The sequence below is a fragment of the Leptosomus discolor genome, unplaced genomic scaffold (assembly GCF_034619465.1).
Source record: "Leptosomus discolor isolate bLepDis1 unplaced genomic scaffold, bLepDis1.hap2 HAP2_SCAFFOLD_136, whole genome shotgun sequence".
Lineage (NCBI taxonomy): Eukaryota > Metazoa > Chordata > Aves > Leptosomiformes > Leptosomidae > Leptosomus > Leptosomus discolor.
This window is the reverse complement of record NW_028237760.1, coordinates 143,649-160,110: the sequence shown is the minus strand read 5'-3', so window position 1 is coordinate 160,110 and position 16,462 is coordinate 143,649. Positions and strand designations below refer to the sequence as shown.

The 16,462-nt window shown below is 58.5% G+C and overlaps 1 protein-coding gene across 2 annotated transcripts; it reads right to left on the bottom strand.

Moving 5' to 3' along the window:
- Positions 1-1,147: 1,147 nt before the first annotated feature.
- On the bottom strand, positions 1,148-8,544 carry LOC147413058 (peptidyl-prolyl cis-trans isomerase H-like). 2 transcript variants are annotated; one of them, XM_086480736.1, is made up of 10 exons: positions 8,466-8,544; positions 7,803-7,867; positions 7,415-7,438; positions 6,859-6,903; positions 6,374-6,416; positions 5,316-5,408; positions 3,679-3,770; positions 3,348-3,387; positions 2,007-2,095; positions 1,148-1,492 (listed from the first exon to the last, which is right to left on the bottom strand). In XM_086480736.1, the coding sequence occupies exons 1-9, from the start codon at positions 8,529-8,531 to the stop codon at positions 2,027-2,029; spliced, it is 537 nt and encodes a 178-aa protein (XP_086336862.1). In that variant the 5' UTR covers positions 8,532-8,544; the 3' UTR covers positions 1,148-1,492; positions 2,007-2,026. The 2 variants fall into 2 exon arrangements, with proteins under 2 accessions (XP_086336862.1, XP_086336861.1); XM_086480735.1 differs by lacking the exons at positions 1,148-1,492; positions 3,348-3,387; positions 3,679-3,770; positions 7,803-7,867; positions 8,466-8,544 and adding exons at positions 3,432-3,534; positions 6,999-7,168; positions 7,258-7,313 and having other exon boundaries at positions 2,058-2,095; positions 7,415-7,698.
- Positions 8,545-16,462: the final 7,918 nt, after the last annotated feature.

Genomic DNA, 16,462 nt, shown 5'->3' with positions numbered 1-16,462 from the left:
CTGTCCTCCAGCACATCAGCGCTTGCCACCTCGCGCTGGGTAACGCCCAAGCAAAGGGCGCGGCCCGCACCTCCCCAAGACAGCCCCACACAACACACTCCTGCTGCCCGAGGAGCGGCGGGACGTCCCCGGGCGGTATGAAGCGCCTGCAGGTGACAGAACAGGCTTTGTCCCAGCTCCCTTACGTTTTCATCTGCCGGATGAGGAAACTCACGCCGTAGCCCAGCCCCCCCGAGGGGCGCTTGCGTGTCCCCCAGCAGGTAGGTCAGCTTGCAACCCAATTCTGGAAGGAGAAAGTCAGTTTTTCCACCGACCGGCAGCCTCAGCTGCGCCCTCGGTAACCGTGCAGGATAAGGAGGCCCAATTTCTGCTCCTAAAGCATAAGCATTCTTGGCTTCCCAGCCCAAAGCCCTGCCCTAACACCCACGTCGCACCCAGGTAAATTCCTCTAACGCCCGTGCCACACGACAGCCCGACGGCCTCGTGCCGCCACGCGCCAGGGGAGGTTTTACAAACGCTTGTTTACAACACGACTCGCCCCAGAGCCCAGCAAACTCACGGGGATGAAGCCTGCGCCGCGCCAATTCCTTCTGCTTCAGCAAGGCTGCGTGTAGAAAGGCTCTGGCTGTTCCCAAGACGCCAAGAACCTCTCTGCCAGGCAGCCCGACTTACCTGCCCAGTAAAGGAGCTGCTGTAGGACGGCACTGCCGTGCTCTGCCATGCTCCCTTCACCCCTTCTTGCCCATTTCGCAATCGCCCAGCAGCAGGGCCCCGCACCACCACGCCCAGTAGAAGCTCCCTGCTGAACCAGCTAGGGACAACACACGTTGCTGAAGACTCTGCAGTCCTCCTCACCTGAAGAAGAATCTCTTCCCGAGCACGTCAACTGATGCGCTCTGCACGCATATTTAACAAAATTCTTTATTTACATTTCAAAATGAGAGAAAACCCAAAAAAGGTAAGATGCCAATGATGAAGTAATTTCAGGAGAACGTCAAGAGCGCGGATCTGGCCTGCAGAGAGGACTGGGGCAGTGGGGGAACCGGCTGGAGATGGAACGGCATGGAGCCAGCACAGGCCTAAGCACCGGCAAAGGAACGCTGAAACGCAGAAGAAACAGGTCCGAAACGCTGGACGGTCATTCCCGACTCATCCTACAACAGCAAGACCGTGCAGTGACACTGGGTGCCGCCTCAGCGGTTTTCACGGGAGCGCTACTTGCTGCACGCATCAGCTCACCCTGAGCCAGAGAACGCGGGCGTCCTCCTGGGTCTCCATGCCGGGCCTCTGCACCCGCCTCCGAACCCAAACCCACCAGCGCCTCTTTCTCCCGGCTGATTTTAAAGGGTCTGGACAAGTAACTGACTCAGCTGGCTGAAGCTGGGCAAGGCAGATGCCCTCCTTGTCTCCAGCAGCTGAGAGGCAGCAGGCTGCAGAAAGGCAGTTCCTAAAACCTGGCTGGGAAGTCAGCGAGGTGGCACCGGCCTCGTCCCTAGAAGGGAAAAGCTGCCGGTCTCAAGCTGGATCTTGGCCAGAGATCATGTGCTCCAAGCAGAAATGATGAACAAGCCTGGGCCTGAGGACAGCCCTAAAGGGGACCCCACCCATCAGCACGGGTCTGCCCATCTGCAAGAAAGCCTGGGAACAAGGTGGTCCCTCTCTTCAAAAGCCTATCGACGCCACCAGAAGTACCAGGGAAACGAAAGAACAATTACATCCCCTGTTGTCACTTCATCAAGCAGGAGGAGCTCCCCAGAGTCTGGAGTGCCACAGATCTGAAAGACTCTGTTATGGAAGCGGGGACAAAGTGTCTTCGTGGGCAATTCCAGACCTCTCTGGAAATCATCGAATGGAAGGCCAAAAACGGTGGGGATTTGCTGGCGCTTCACTGAGCTGAGTCAGCTCTCTACAGACTCAAAGGACTGCGAAACTAAGTCAAGAGAAAAGGAAAGGAGCAGAGCAGCCCAGAGGCTGATTGCACTGGCGGCCTGCGAAGACACACTTACCCCATTTCTGTTTCACTGCTCTACATTTCCCCGCACTGGGAGATCACAACTGGCAGCTTGGGTTTGTTGTTTGGACCCGTCGGCACATTCTGAGGACAGACAAACGTATAGCGTTAAACCTCATAAAAGCTCGGCAAATCCCGCGAGTGACAGGTACTCCAAGACCGGCTGAGAGAGAGATGCCTACAGCATCAGGAACCGGGAAATCCAGACACAGCTCCGAGTCACACAGAAGCACCATCACGCATTTGGGCAACGGATCCAGCCATAAGCTGCTGCACTCTCTCTGCGGGCAGAGGTTTGGGATACAGACCAGACCCCGATCCCTCCAAGGGGAGGGAAGGCACAGAGCTAAAGCCAGAGAGCTCCTCCTGAGATACAGCAGGCATCACGTCGCTTGAGGCTGCTCTGGCCTAAAGCTTGAAAGTTACTAATTACAGCTGCAACACGCGAAGCAAACTTGCCTTTGTACGGCCTTTGCGGAATCCAAACACCAGACAGTCCCACAGCAACCCTCATTCTGAACCTCTCCTTCTGCTGGACTCAGCTGCTCCTTTCTGAGTCTCTTACTTATTTCCCTCAACTCGCCCCTCGCTGCAGTGACGCACAAGGCAGGCACACCGCAACCCTGCCATCGGTGCTCCTGGCAAAGAGGGTCAGCAACACGTGCATCACACCGCGCCGTACCCTTCCTTGCACGGGACCTTTTCTCAACACCGGACGGGGGTCAGCTCTGTGCTCGCCCCGCTTCCCAGACCGAGGGTGGAGGCCCTTGCGCACATTAGCCAGGCGCGGGCCAGGGAGTTAAGTTTCGCCCGTCTCGAACTCACCGCTGTTTGTTACATCTCCTCATCTACTCAGACACCAAGTCACGACGCTGGAAGCCCTTCAGGAGATGACTTTCATTTTTCTTATCAAACACGCTGATCACGGATCAGCAGAACTGATCATTCAGCATCCACGGAATAATCCCGGGCAACGGCACAGAAGTGATCTGCTTCACACCCTCGTCTGGGTTGCTGACGGAACAGCTTTTCAATTCAGCTTCCCCAACAAATGCAAAGCGTCGCACATAAAGCCACAGGAACACAATCCCCGCTCAAAGACCAACCAGCAACCACGACAGCACAGCATTTCTAAAGTCAATCTATAGCACAGCATTTGCCTCAACGCCTTTCCTGCCATTTTATAACAACGACAACCGGTAATACCAGTTATCAACGCTGCTGTTCCCTGGTACCCTGTAAACAGACAGCGGCAGAGAACAGAACCACCCTTGTCAATCCTCTGTACCACTTGCCCAAGGGGACGTTCGCGGAGAAATGGGCAAATTCAACTTACTTCCATTTTTCTCATGACCAACAGCCCATCGACGATTTTACTTAGAATGAGAAAATTCTTCCATCTCAATACGGCCGGATTTACCTTTGCTCCCCGCCACTCATCACAGGTACATGCACTTTTGTTCCCGCTGGAAAGTCTGGTGCAGTGTAAAGCTACTGGCCACGTCAGGGCTGGCTTCCGAGCTCTAAACGGGCAAAGGAAACGATCCCTCTTAAAACGTGCTCCACAAGCGAGGGGCGAAGAACAAGCAGTCCCCGGCTGTTTCTTCGAGCAGCTGCGCCACAGGCAGTGTCCCTCAGCCGGGACGCCAGGCTGCCGCTGCCGGTACTCACCGAACACGACGGGTTTCCCATCCAACCAGTCACATTTGGAGCACGTAACGAAAAACTGACAGCCGTTGGTACTGGGACCACTGTTTGCCTGGGGGGAGAATGGCAAAATACCAACAGTGTACAATCAAAGACTTGCCAAAACCGAAGGCAGACGCGCCTCACGTAGGAAAAAGCTGTTGCTCTAGACCCAGCCTAGCTTCTTTTTAGCTTGTGGCTACACAAACCACGGGCAGCAGATACACATCCGCAGGAGAGCACCCCGGGCTGGGACGCGGCACGCCACCCAGTCTGGTCATGCCGCTCTCACCAACTTCCCACCGTACTTCTACGCAGGCACGTTCAGCACAAGATCGCGCTGAAATCTGGGCTCTAGGGCACGCTCCTGAAAAAAGGCCAAACTTTTTGGTGGCGAGTCCTTCCTGGCTGCAGTATTGTCCCGGGGAAAACTGAAGAGACAGAAACCAGGGCAGAAAAAAAAAAAGCAGCTTTCTGCTAGTTGGAAGGTTTCCTCAGGACAAACCAACCCAAACGTGTCTGTTCTGACGACCAGGATGAGAAAGGCAACGATCCCAGCGGCACAGGGCTCACGGAACAGCGCGATGCGGACGGCAAATTGAATTCACGCCTGAGCGCAGCACCCGGAGCGTGCGCGCTCTGCTAAGAACACGGCTCTGCCACGCTTAAGTCCATTCCGGTTTTTCAAAGCTCTTTGGACACCCAGGAGATACTAAAGCCCGTTTCTGGGCCGGCAAGTGAACTGGGCACGTTTTGCAGCTGCAGGGCTGCACGGGACACAGTCCCGTGGCATTTTTACTTATCGCTAGCCAGCTGCGGAAGGACCCAGCTGGGAGGGACCACGGCTTGGCCCGGCAGAGCGACTCCGGAGCCACGCCGCTTTCACACAAAGCTGCCGAGACCAGCGCGGGATCCCTCGTCCCACGCCACGGCACACTGCTCGCTTAGCTGTGTCGTGACACCTCTTTCTGGGCCGTGCTTGGAACGGGAGGAGTAACTAATGCACATGGCGAATGCTCTAAGCAAGTGCTTTAAGGGCAGGGCAGCTGAAAGAGCTGGGCGAGAAGCAGCTGCGGACAGGAACGCTGCAGCACCGGCTCCGCTTGCTGTCTGTGGCCAAAGTCAGGGTACTGTTCCTACCAGGCAACGGGCAACGCTTGCAGTTTTTCCTACAGCGTGGAACAGGAAGCCTATGTTAGCAAAGGCACCCTGGGAACGCTGCTACGGCTTCGGAACGCCCCACCTCTTTGCCTCCCCCTTGCTGAGGTCAGTGCTCGGTAACAGCATCGGGGAGGAAGAAAACCCCACCGCTTGCCACCCTACACAAACCGCAAGAGCCACCAAGCTCTTCTCAAAGCTCATCGAGCAAAGCCTGCCCCAGCCCTCCAACGGGGGAAAAGAAAGGATGCTGCAGGATCATCATCGGGACTTCGCTGTTCCTCCACGCATTAACCCACGAGCAGCCTTCTGACGAGCACTTACACAGCCGGTCTTTCAGCCCTTGGGTCCAGCGGTGGAGATGTCTGTTGCCTGGCAAATACCCGATACACCCAGGAAAAGGGCACAGAGAAAGTACCTAAAGCTTTTCCGTCTTACAACGGCAGTGTTTTCTACTCACCATAGAGAGCAGCCCAGGAGCAGAGTGTTTCAGCTTGAAGTTTTCGTCGGCAAAAGGACCCCTGTATATACTGGCTACTCCGGTGCCGTCTCCCTGGGTGACAGAGGTGCCCCGTCAGCCTCAGCGCTTGTTCTGAGCCAGCGCTACCCAACGGTTCAGTTTATTAAAACACAAATTTAAAAGCCCCACGCAAAAGGACAGGGCTCAACTCTGCCCCAAATGGATGCTCCCCTGCCCTCCATACGCACCAGGAGCCAACACATTCAATGTCTGGTGCAAGCCCTAATGCTTGAGCAGCTCCAGGGGAAGGAATAAAGCCCGCGGGGGCATCGCAGCAGCATCGCAATTAGCGACCACCTAAAGTCTGCTGCGGCTGAGCCGCCCGCCGTGCGGTCACTCCCCTCAGTGACTTTCAGACAACCAAGTTTTAGGAAGTTTGGATTAAAAAAGCTTCATCACGCCCCCTCACGTTTTGAAACACTTCCAGAAATGAAATCATTTTACTGGGTCCTAGGACAGCCAAGAGACCCCGCGGTCCTCCAGCCTTCCCCACACACTCTGCTTCTCCCCAACTCAGAGCACGACCACCACTGCCGGCACAAACTCTGTCCTCTTTTGGCACAATTCACTGACAAAATTGCACAGAAACGATCTCTTGCACCACATGCTTCTCGGTTCTCTACTTAAGGTCTCTCTCCGCAAAGCAAACTCGCAGGGTTTCTTGTTCGGGGGGACAGGAGAAGGCGGGGAAGGACAACAGGGTAAAAAAAAAAAAATCTTTGCCAATTTGAAAAGCCTCGAGCTGTACTGCCACGGGGCTTTTTAGAGAGGAACTCTTTGGGGGAGGAGAGGGTATGTGCACACAAGACTCACGATTCCTTTCCAAGTACATTACAGCCTGCTGCAGTGAGATGGCAGCAAAGCTACAAGGAAACCTCCAGTGACTACTGGGGACCTCAAAAGAGAGCCAACAGAGCCCCCAAATCAGCACGCACCCTTGGAAACAGTGCCTATTACACCACGCAGGAGAAGCCCCAAAGGAATACAGAGGTACATACGTTTACAAAGTCACCTCCTTGGATCATGAAATCCTTTATTACCCTAAACAAGGAAAAGAATACTTAGTTCTCAGCAGACAAATGCCTCAAGAAGAATACTACGTGGTAAAAAGGAGTTTGGCCTCGCAGCAGCACCACGGAAGTTATCAGGGCCTACGAACGCTACAGTCTCAAGTCTACCACAAATATTAACTACTGGTTGCTATCGGGTGATTTGGGAGCCACTGCTCTTCGACCAGGGACAGCGATTAGGTGACAGATGCCAGAAAATGATCTCTGACCTGGCCCACCAGGAACGGGGGATCCCTCCCAGTGACCCCAGCGTACACGTCTGACAGCGCCCCCAAATCCCCCACAGCTACAGAAGGACAATTAGCTGCCACCCACAAAGGCCTCCCAGACCAGTAACGCCTTGAAGGCGCGTCTCAAAACCCCAGCTGGCTCAGGCTGCTATTTAGGTGCCTGAACAAAAGCAGGGGAATTACCTGTGGAAAGTGCTTCCTTTATAACCCACAGGGACACCATCTTTCCTGCAAGGAAATAAACAGGAACATCACTGCGACTCACTGGACAGCCCACGCAAAACCCTCCCAGGGATCCGGAGCCCCAAAGGGCTGCCCTGTACCTCAGCAGCTGCCTTGATACACAACCAAGCGCTGCAGCCTGGCTCTCAGCTGGTGCTCTCGGAGGCACAGGGAAACCTCCGGTGGGCCCTGCACATGAACTGACGTCGTTCCCTACAACCTCCACACCATCACCTTGACGGGATCCCGCGGCAAGCTGCAGCACGGGCGGCTGCAAGTTGCAGACAGGCCGTTCTAGAGCGACCTGAGCACGAACACAGTCATGCCCAAATGGCAAAGTCTGCCACCTCCGCGACTCACCGACGAGCCCGGCACAACTTCATCCCAGCAGGTTTCTCTCCCTCTTTCCTTTTGTACTGGGACAGTGAGAGAAAATCCCAAGTGACCCTTCTTCCTACTTGCCCAGCCCTCTTTCTCGCAGTAGCCTACTTAAAAAGACCCACTAGAACCCACTCACCTGAATTCCCCCGTACAAAACTGCCTGGAAAACAAAAAAGAGAGCAGAGCGTGAGGCACATCCGTCGGCCCGTGGCAAAATAACCGGGCGGCGAGGAGAGCCCTACCGTGACCTTAAGGCAGCCCCCTTCATAGATGCACCGGGCCTATCGGAAGCTCCACCGAGGGAGCAGAGAGGGACCGGAGGCCTTCACCTTCCAGCCAGACGGGCTCCCCCGGGGATCAGCATGCTGCACCGTCACATCTCTCTGGCAACGCAGAGAGGAGCAAAGCAGGTGCAGCAGTTCGCGGGGGCAGGCAGTCACTCTGCCACCAGAGACGTTCCTGCACCGAAAACCCTTCGCAGGCCGGCTCCAGGCTGAGCCGCAGGAACGCCGGCCGCTCCTCACCTGAAGTTCTCTGCCGTTTTGGGGACAACGTCGGCGAACAGCTCCATCTTCATGCGGCCGACCTCCTGGGCAAGACGGCGGCCACATGAGCCTTCTGGGCCCCACTCGCACCCACCGGCCTCCCCACCGCTGCACCCAGGCAACTCCCGCCAAGTCAGCCTCCTGCTGCAACCCCAGCCCTGCAAGCCCCCTCCCGATGCAGCCCTGCACCTCCACACCCCTCCCCCGCAGCACTGCCCCAAGCCCCTGCCCACGCGCCCCTGCAACCCCACAGCCCCCGCTGAACCCCGACGCGCCCCTCCAACCACTTGCGCCCCTCACAGCCCCACGACGGACCCTGCGACCGCCCCCTCCCAGCGCACCCCCACCCTTGCGCTCCTACACTCCCAACGAGACCCAACAGCCCCCCCCGCACCCCGGCCAACCCCCTCCCGCACCACCAACAAAAAGACCCCGCCCTGCACCCCTGGCCGCTCCCCTCCCCTCCCCAACAAGCCCCCCCCGCCCTCCCGCTGCACCCCCGCAACACCCCACCGCACCCCCGCCGGCCCCTCCCGCTGCACCCGCGGCCCCCGGCCCCGCCGCGCGGCTCCCGAGAGCCCCAGGGGCCGGGGCCGGGGCCGGGGCCGGGGCCGGGGCCGGGGCGGCGGCGCCCTCGCCCACCTGCCCGCCGATGGCGACATCGAAGAAGACCACGGGGTTGTTGGGGTTGGACGCCAGCACCGCCATCGCGGCCGCCTCTCCCGGCAGCGGCCGCGGCAGCGGGAGGCGGGGCGCGCACGCGCCTTCCCTCGGCTGCCCTCCCTGCCTGCCGGCGGGCAGCGGCGGGGGCTGGCGGCCCCGCAGCCGGGGCTCTGTGGCCCCGGCCCGCCCCGGAGTCGACCCGCCAGGCCGGGCGGCGCCGGGAGGGTGCCAGGGGCCTGCGGAGGGCTTGAGGAGATTGGCGTTCCCCTGGGCTTTGTCCCTCGTGGGCAGCTCTCGGCTCCCTTCTTGGCAGGGCCGGGCTGCTGCCCTCTGGCCCTTGGCGCCGGCCCCGCCGGGGGAGACCCCAGCCTGCTGCCTCCAGGATGGCTCCTGCCCCCGGGGCTTTCCTGGGCAGCTTGGCAGGGCCGGGCTTCAGCAGGGGGCAGGGCCTGGCCTTCAAGCACGTCTCCTCCTGCCTTAGTGCGGGCCTGCTGCAGCGCAGAGGGTAGACAGGCCAGCTCCAGTGCCCCACGGGAGACTTCAGGGAGCGCTGGCGAGCGGCACTGCTGCGGCCATCACCAGATTGAGGATTTGGGGCTACTGCTTAGCGACCCCCTTGCTCTTCCCACCTTGCCTTGAAGAGCAAGAATTCTAATTGGCGAATAGCAGTAGGAGAGACGAATGATTATGCTGGGAAAGTAAGTCTCAAAGGGAATAAATGATCAAATACGAAATACAATCTCTATTGCCAATGCTGCTAGCACGCCCCTGTAAAATCCCAGACCGAAGGTCTTCATTAACCAATGCTCTGTTCGTAGTTAGAAACAAGGACAGTCTGTTGTAGTCCAAGATGTCTGCCAGACAGGATTTATTACGGTACCCGCTGTGTGTAATCCTTGAATCATGACCAAAGCAGCTGCGAGCCCCCGGAGACCCAGCAGGAGCATCGACACCGTTCGAGGCCGTCTGCCCCCAAGCCCAACGGGACGCAGCGGAAACGAAGGAAGAGCGACAGCAGGGAACTGCAGCCTCCGGCAGCCTTCAGCAGAGGTGGCTCCAGGGCAGCAGCCAGGGGGTTGTGGGTGCTCCAGAAGGAAGCCCGAGCGGTCCGGACTGTCCCAAACGGCACGTCATGGTGACCGGGTTGCCCCGACAGGTACACGGAGGAGTCGTGAAAGGCACAGCAAAGGAGACGGGGTGCAGGAGAAAGTGCAGCAAGGGAGATGGGGTGCAGGAGAAAGCACACAGCGGGGCCTGGAGATGCAGCCAAAGGCACAGCAAGGAGTTGGGGGAGCCCGAAAGGCACACCGCGGGGCCTTGGGCTGCTCAGAAAGGCGTCCTTAGGGGCTTTATCGTCCTGAATGGCAGTGCAATTGCCGTGGAGATCACTGAAATTCACACCTGGGGGGCTGGGGCACCCTGAAAAGCACAGCCGCGGGCGGCAGGAGCAGCTAAAGGCTAAGTGAGACGTGCAGGGGAAGCCCAAAAAGCCGAGCAAGGGTCTCGGAGCAGCCCAAAATATACCCTGGGGGCCTGGGGTAGCCCTCTGGCAGACAGACAGAAGGCTCTACGGTGTACCAAAGGGCACCCCCACACACCCAGGGGTTTTGGGCGCACTGAAAGGCACGTTGAGGGGCGCGGGGAGACCCAGCATCACACCCAGGGGTGCAGCGTGTGCCCAAATCCATGCGCAGGGGGGCTGGGCACACCAGTCGCTTCCCCTTGGCCCCGTGGGCTGTGTGTGTGCAGAGAGGCTCTGAGCGTGCGGGCGCCTCTGCCCCGCCCAGCCCCCAGAGCCTTATGATGTCACTCAGCCGTTCATGACGTCAGCACACAGGTCCACTAGACCTGGGGCGCTGGCACAGTCCCTGCACACACCGTACCTGCTGGAGCTGCTGGTGCTGTGCCAGTGGCTCTGGCGGTGCTGGTGCTGCCAGTGCAGCCAGTGCTGTTGCTGCTGGTGGAGCTGGTGGAAGCGGTGCTGCCGGTGCCGGCGGTGCTGGTGCTGGTGTCACTGGTGGAGCTGGTGCTGGCGGTGGAGCTCAGCCCGTAGGCAGCTGCCCGTGCCCTGCCGATCCTCGGGGCTCGGCTCCGCCGCTCGCAGCCGGTCCCCGGCAGCGCCCGCCGAGTCCTGCCGGCCCCTGCTGCCCGGGGAGAGGGGAGGCGAGGCCGTGCAGTGCCCGTTCCCACGGGGCCATGAAGAGCATCTGGCGGTTCCTGCGGCGCAGGACGGCGCGGGTGGTGCCCGAGCCCTCCGGGAGCCGTCGTGCCGATGAGCTCCGGCCGCACGGCCGGGACCAGCTGCACCCTGCGGCCGCCACCATCGACTGCGCCCCGTTGCGGCCGGTGCAGGAGCCCGACACTGGCCGCTGGGGCAAGGAGTCTGCCCTCCGTAAGGCGCCACCAGACCAAGAAGCCGTCGAGGAGAGCAACAGCTCTGGGGGGGCGGTACGTAAACCCAAACATTTTAAATTGCCGTCCTCCTCGTAGGACGGCGCTACACGCCAGCGTGAAATCAGACCTTTCCTCGAGTCATGTCCGATGCAGAGTTGTTGACAACTCTTTTCTAAGCTGACGTCAAGCTGGTGGGAGTCCTGGTTCTCGGAAATGCTGCCCCTCTCCCCTCTTCTGAGCTGCTTTCCTAAGTTCTGCCAATCTGTGCTCTTTATCTCTGAACAGACAGGGTCGGGTTCATCCCCTTCCCACCCGAGCCCTGGAAGCCATCAGCCGTCAGATATCGTTGATGCGGAAGTGCGTCAAATAATTGTCCGATTGCTCAGCGTGCGTGAGCACATGTCTCTGGTGCAAGAAACCAACCAGAGCTTGTCTCAGCAGCTGAGCAGAGCTGAAAGAGAAGTGGAAGAACTGAGAAAAGCCCTCTCGGAAAAGACATTGGCTTTACACGTAACACAAAGAGAATTACTTCAGGTCCAGAATCAAGCAAAGGAGCAGCATGCTGTACTCCTTGAGACAGACCAGGAGACGAAAGACACCATCGAGGAGGCAGAAGAGCTGCAGGAGGAACTGGCCAAGCTGAGAAGTGAAAACCTTTTCCTCCGTCGGCAGCTGGGAGAGGCGCAGGAGACCGCCCAAGCACAAGCGGTGAGTGATGCCTTAGGAAGCGAGGCCGTCAGAGTAGAAGAAGGGGTGAGGTGAGCACTGCCCCCTTTTGATGGAATTGCAAAGGTTTTGGCAAGCCCTGAGACGCGCTTAGACATCTGTATGTACGCGTATGCACTGACTGGCTTTACCCCGCTTCCTACTTAAACGCCCTTAAGATTCCTAAAATATTTCAGAAAAAGGTCTGTTATTTGTGGGAGCATACCCAAGATAATAGAAGCCAAATCTGATGGCTCCACTCTTGTCTCTAAAACTCGGGGTCTCTGAAAATACTGGCAGTAGGGCTGGCAGGCCAGGAAGCCCAGACCACCTTCTTGCCGAGGAGATGTGCTGCAGTTTGCTACCTGGTAAATGGCAAAAGCTTGTGTTTTCCGTGGCATCACTTCTGCCGTGTTCTTGCACTAATCAGTGGGTTGGGTTCTGAAGTGTGCAGGATCAAATGAGGTGCAGAAAAGGATTATTATTGCTAATTCCTGATAAAGTGTCTGGTAGCCATTGGAGAGGTGGTGCTTCTCATGGGCTTTGACACCAAGACGTGCAGAAGTGCTTTGAGTAGAAGCATGGAAACCTTTTGTTCCTGTGACTCAGACAGGGAGGGATCAAAGGGATCCGTATCAGATCCTGGCCTATACATTCAGAAGGTTTTTAATCCATGTCCAAATTCAGTCCGAGATTTCAAAGCTGCAGCAAAAGCTAAAGGATTCAGAACACCAACTCCTGCTGGCAGAGGCCCATGTTTCAGACAAGAAACTTCTGGAGGGCGAACTGAAGGGGACCCGAGCAAATGAAGCTTGTGCGCAGCAAGAACTTCACGAGGAGCGGCTGAACAGGTACCCAGAGCTGGGGAAGGGCTGTGCTGGGTGCGGAGGGGAGGCGTGTGCCAGCAAATGCTGCTGGGCCAGCCTGCAGCTCCCTGCTGCAGCTCCACGGCTGGCCCTAGGCGGGCTCAAGGAGTCAGGGCAGCACGGGTTTTACCTCCTTTGTGTCCTTTGGACCTGCCAGTGTCCCTGGCAGAGCTCCCCACATCCCCTCTGTGTCAGATTTGAAAGAGCTTTGGAGGCTTCAGCTGCCTCAGAAGGTGAGTGGCCCCTCCTGCCAGCCCAGTGATTTGGTTTACCCTCCAGCTGCCGGCAGGGCCCTTTCTTGTGCCGCTGGCATTGAGGATCCCGGACACAGCACGCACCTTTCACGTGCCACTGGGAGGTGGGGACAGCCAGGACGTCCTGATTTCTTTCTGCCCTCGCTGTTGCCCAGGGCAGGTGCAGAGCAGCGTGGTGTTGGGTTTAGATCCCAGCCAGCCTTAAATTCACGGAGGCAGGCCTCCACGTCAGTGTCTCACTGTCAGCCCAACGTGCTTTTAGGAAGCCCCTGGAGCAGCAGGTGGAGGAGCTGCAGCAGCAGCTCCAGCATTTGGGGGACGGAGACGTCGCTGGCCAAGACCCAGACGGAGCTGCCAGCCAAGACCGACTGGAGCGAGGTGAGCTGCCGCACAGACGGGTCCTCCTCAGCCGGGGAGATGCCGTGCTGGCGGCTGACTCCGTTTCTAAAGACTGTGTTTAAAGACTGAAGCTAATGGGACGGAGGAGTGACATTTTCAAACTCTGTCGGGGCCCACGGTGGGATTTAGAGATCAGCTTGGTGCCCAGGCTTTTTGGAAGCGTGTCTTCACACAAGAGGTGATGAGCCGTAGAGGACCGCTGCTGCCCAGGACTGCGTGACTCACGTCCCAGGCTATGGGGCAGGAGGGAGCTCGAGCTGTTTCTCTGCTGGTGTAGCCGGGATCCCCACGATCCGCGCCAGATGGGCAAGGGAAGGCAGAGGGGCTCTGCAGCTCCGCTCCCTGCCTGCTGGAGACCCAGCCCAGTGGACTCGGTGACGGCCTGCGGGTGCCATGGAGGGTGACGGACCGTCTGAGGAGGCTCTGGGGTAGATGAGGGCCGCCAGCTCCTTGGCTGGAGGAGGAGTATCCCAGACTTGGTCCAAGCGAAAGGCACCGACTGTCGCCCTGCGCTGCCTCACAGAGAGGCTGGGAGGAGCGTTGGGGCCGTGCGGGTGGCGGAGGCTCAGATGGAGTTTGCAGAATGACTCAGGAGAGGAACTTTGTTTTGTTTTCAGCTCCCCATCACGAGAACCACCAGGCTCTCTCAGCACCCTGCAGGCCACGCGAGACGTGAAGCCTGAAGGAGAAGCCGCAAGCCAAGACTCATCCTCAGGCTTGTCCCCCTCGCAAGCTTCCGAGATTGGGTACTTGAACGTAGCTTTGCCCGGAGAGACCACAGCCTCCAGCTGCAGGAGAGCCAGAGCATCAGCACTCGTTTGTAAATATAGGAGTGTTTTTAACAGTGGCGTGTTTTGGAGAGCATTACTGTCTGTGAATTGTTCAAGGAAGAGTCCTCTACTACCAGCCTACATTTGGACAGTACAGAATTGTTTGGATTACCAAGTGCAATGCCTGTTACCTAGTAGTCAGAGCGGGGAAATATTTGAAAGCTGGGTTAAAACAGGTCGGTCGTTTGACTGCTTGTTGCTTTTATCTTAGGAGAGCAAAAGTTTTCCAAAACTGAAATTTCAATTACATGTGCTTTACCAGAAGTTCTTTCCTTTTACATCTGACCGCTTGGAGGAATTACAGGGGATGGATGTTAACCTGACAGAAGATTCTACAGTGATTCCCTTTTCTAATCACCCTGATGGCGCAGCTGCACGGGGAAAGAGGTTTGTGAAATCTTGGCTTTTGGGCTCTTGGGGCAATCGCCAAATCGGCTGACCTGGCGATTTCTGTCATATAGTTCAACCACAGGATTCGACAGCTTTTTTGCAACTCGCCCAAGCGTCAGGGTGTGCGTGCGTCACCCCAGATCCCCCCGGAGGCTGGCATTTGTAGATAAACTCCGTAAAATGGAAGAGGGGTGGAAGGGGGTGAAGCCACCGGATCTCCCCCTGAACCCCAGTTCCTTGTCCAGTCCAAAATTACAAGGTTTGGAAACGAAACTGGGAGAAGTTGCCTTCCAGCACGTGCCCACTTTTCTGTGCTCCCCTCTATCTGTACTCGGACCCAGTCGTTCCCCTTTGCTCCTGCTCTTCCCCCTTCCACTTTGCTTCGTGCAAGCCTGCGGAGGGGAGCGGGAGGTACCCGAGCACTGAGGGAGGGGACGAGAACGTGCGGAGAAGGAAGATGGGGGGCAAAAGGAGGGGCTCCGAGCGCAAGGATGACGGGTCCAGGGGCCAGAAGGGAGATGGAGGGGGCGAGGGAAATGGAATAGGCACAGCAGCAAGGAGGGGACCTGGACATCCAAAGAGGGGAGATCCTGAACGCTCGCTAGGAGTGACGGAGGGGCCTCAAGGCCCCTTCCCCAGCCGGGGGCAATCCCAACCACAGCCCTGGAGCCACGGGGCAGAGCGGCCGCGCGGGCGGCCCCCGCCTGCGGCCCCGCTCCCAGGGCTGGGTGCAGCCCCGGCGCTCCCGGCTGCCGGGAGAGAAGCGGGAGTCAGCAGGCGGGAGCCCGGCAGCGTTAATCCCCGCGGCGGGGCGGGGCGGGGCGGGGCGGGGCGGCCGGGGGGGGGGACGTGGCGGAGCTGCCTCAGACACGTCCTGAGTGCAGTTAAAGCATCGCCATCAGCCCCCGGAGAACGGCGGCGGGGGGGGGGCTGCGCTGGCGGGGAGCGGACGGGCCCAAGCGCCCCGCTTGGCGCTTGAAGCCGGGTGGGGGACCGGGTCTAACCCCCCGCCCCAGGGGGCGGGCAGCGCGCAGAGGTCCCGAGCCCCGTGCCAGCCCTCGCGGGGAGGAGGGCAAAGGGTCTGCGCTTTGCCCACGGCAGTTTGGGACCTGGCTGAGGTGCCCCTCGGCCCCTCCACGCTGCAGATGCAGGGCCCAGGCTCGGCTCCCTCTGCCTGCGCTTGCGCTGCGCCCCCAGGAGCTCCTTTGCTTTCACCTGCCCGGGCAGTTCCTCCCAGAAAGAAATGCCTCCTGCTGGAGCCGTTTCGGAGCCAGGCTGCAGCCCCGGGCCAGAGGGCTCTTCGCAGCCTTGTCTTTAATGAGCCTTTTCCTCAGCATCCCATCCTTCCTGCCCAGGGGAGCTTCTCTGCCAGAGGGAGGGGGAGAGACTGGGGGGCAGCTGCCCTCCCTTCCCCTGAGCCCTTCTCTAAGGATCACCTTTCATTTCACCTCCTCTTTGCCTCCATCCCCTACGTCTTCACCTTACGTGGGCTCAGAGAGATCCAAGAGCTCTGCTGAATTCCCCAGGGGCAAGGTCCGGGGGAAACCCAGCCTTCTTGTCCACCAAGTCACTTTCCTCGGGCACTTGAAAAATGGGCTTGCCGGTCACAGATTCCTAGCCCTGCCCTTGCCTACGTCACTCCTCCCTCAGAAGAGGAGACAAACCTCACTCACCGGCAACCACCAAGAAGGTATCTGGGAGCTGACCCATCACTCCACCACCTTTCCGACCAAGGCGTATCCCCTCGGCATCAGCCCTTGCAACATCACCCCCAAAGGACTGCCCATTCCCCCATCCTAGCGTGAAAACTGGAAGCCAGGGACCCAGCTTCCCACGTTACACCACGGCCAGGGGGGGACTGGGGCCAAGGTCAGCCCATCGCAAGAACCGATGGGGGGGTATGGCCATAGGCCTTGTCAAGCTATCTTGGTCACTTACGGTTCCAGGAGATCTCCAAGTCGGCTAACGAAGGAAAGAGCTTTCCAACAGTCATACAGTCCCACAAGGGATCTGCATCGGGACCGTGACCTTGAAACCAGAAGGATATCAAAACTGGACGATGCTCAGGAAGTCCAGAGAAAAACAAGCCTTAAAATACAATGGCAAATAGGGAATCCACCATGCAAGGGACCCTAGGG

What these genes read in the sequence shown, in the direction of transcription:
- LOC147413058 (XM_086480735.1), bottom strand. Translation starts at nt 7,475, where the DNA reads ATGTGCCTCACGCTCTGCTCTCTTTTTTGTTTTCCAGGCAGTTTTGTA. An exon ending in AAGTTGTGCCGGGCTCGTCG is followed by an intron (nt 7,169 to 7,257) that starts GTGAGTCGCGGA and finishes TGCAACTTGCAG; the next exon opens with CCGCCCGTGCTGCAGCTTGC. An exon ending in AAAGGAAGCACTTTCCACAG is followed by an intron (nt 6,417 to 6,858) that starts GTAATTCCCCTG and finishes TTCCTTGTTTAG; the next exon opens with GGTAATAAAGGATTTCATGA.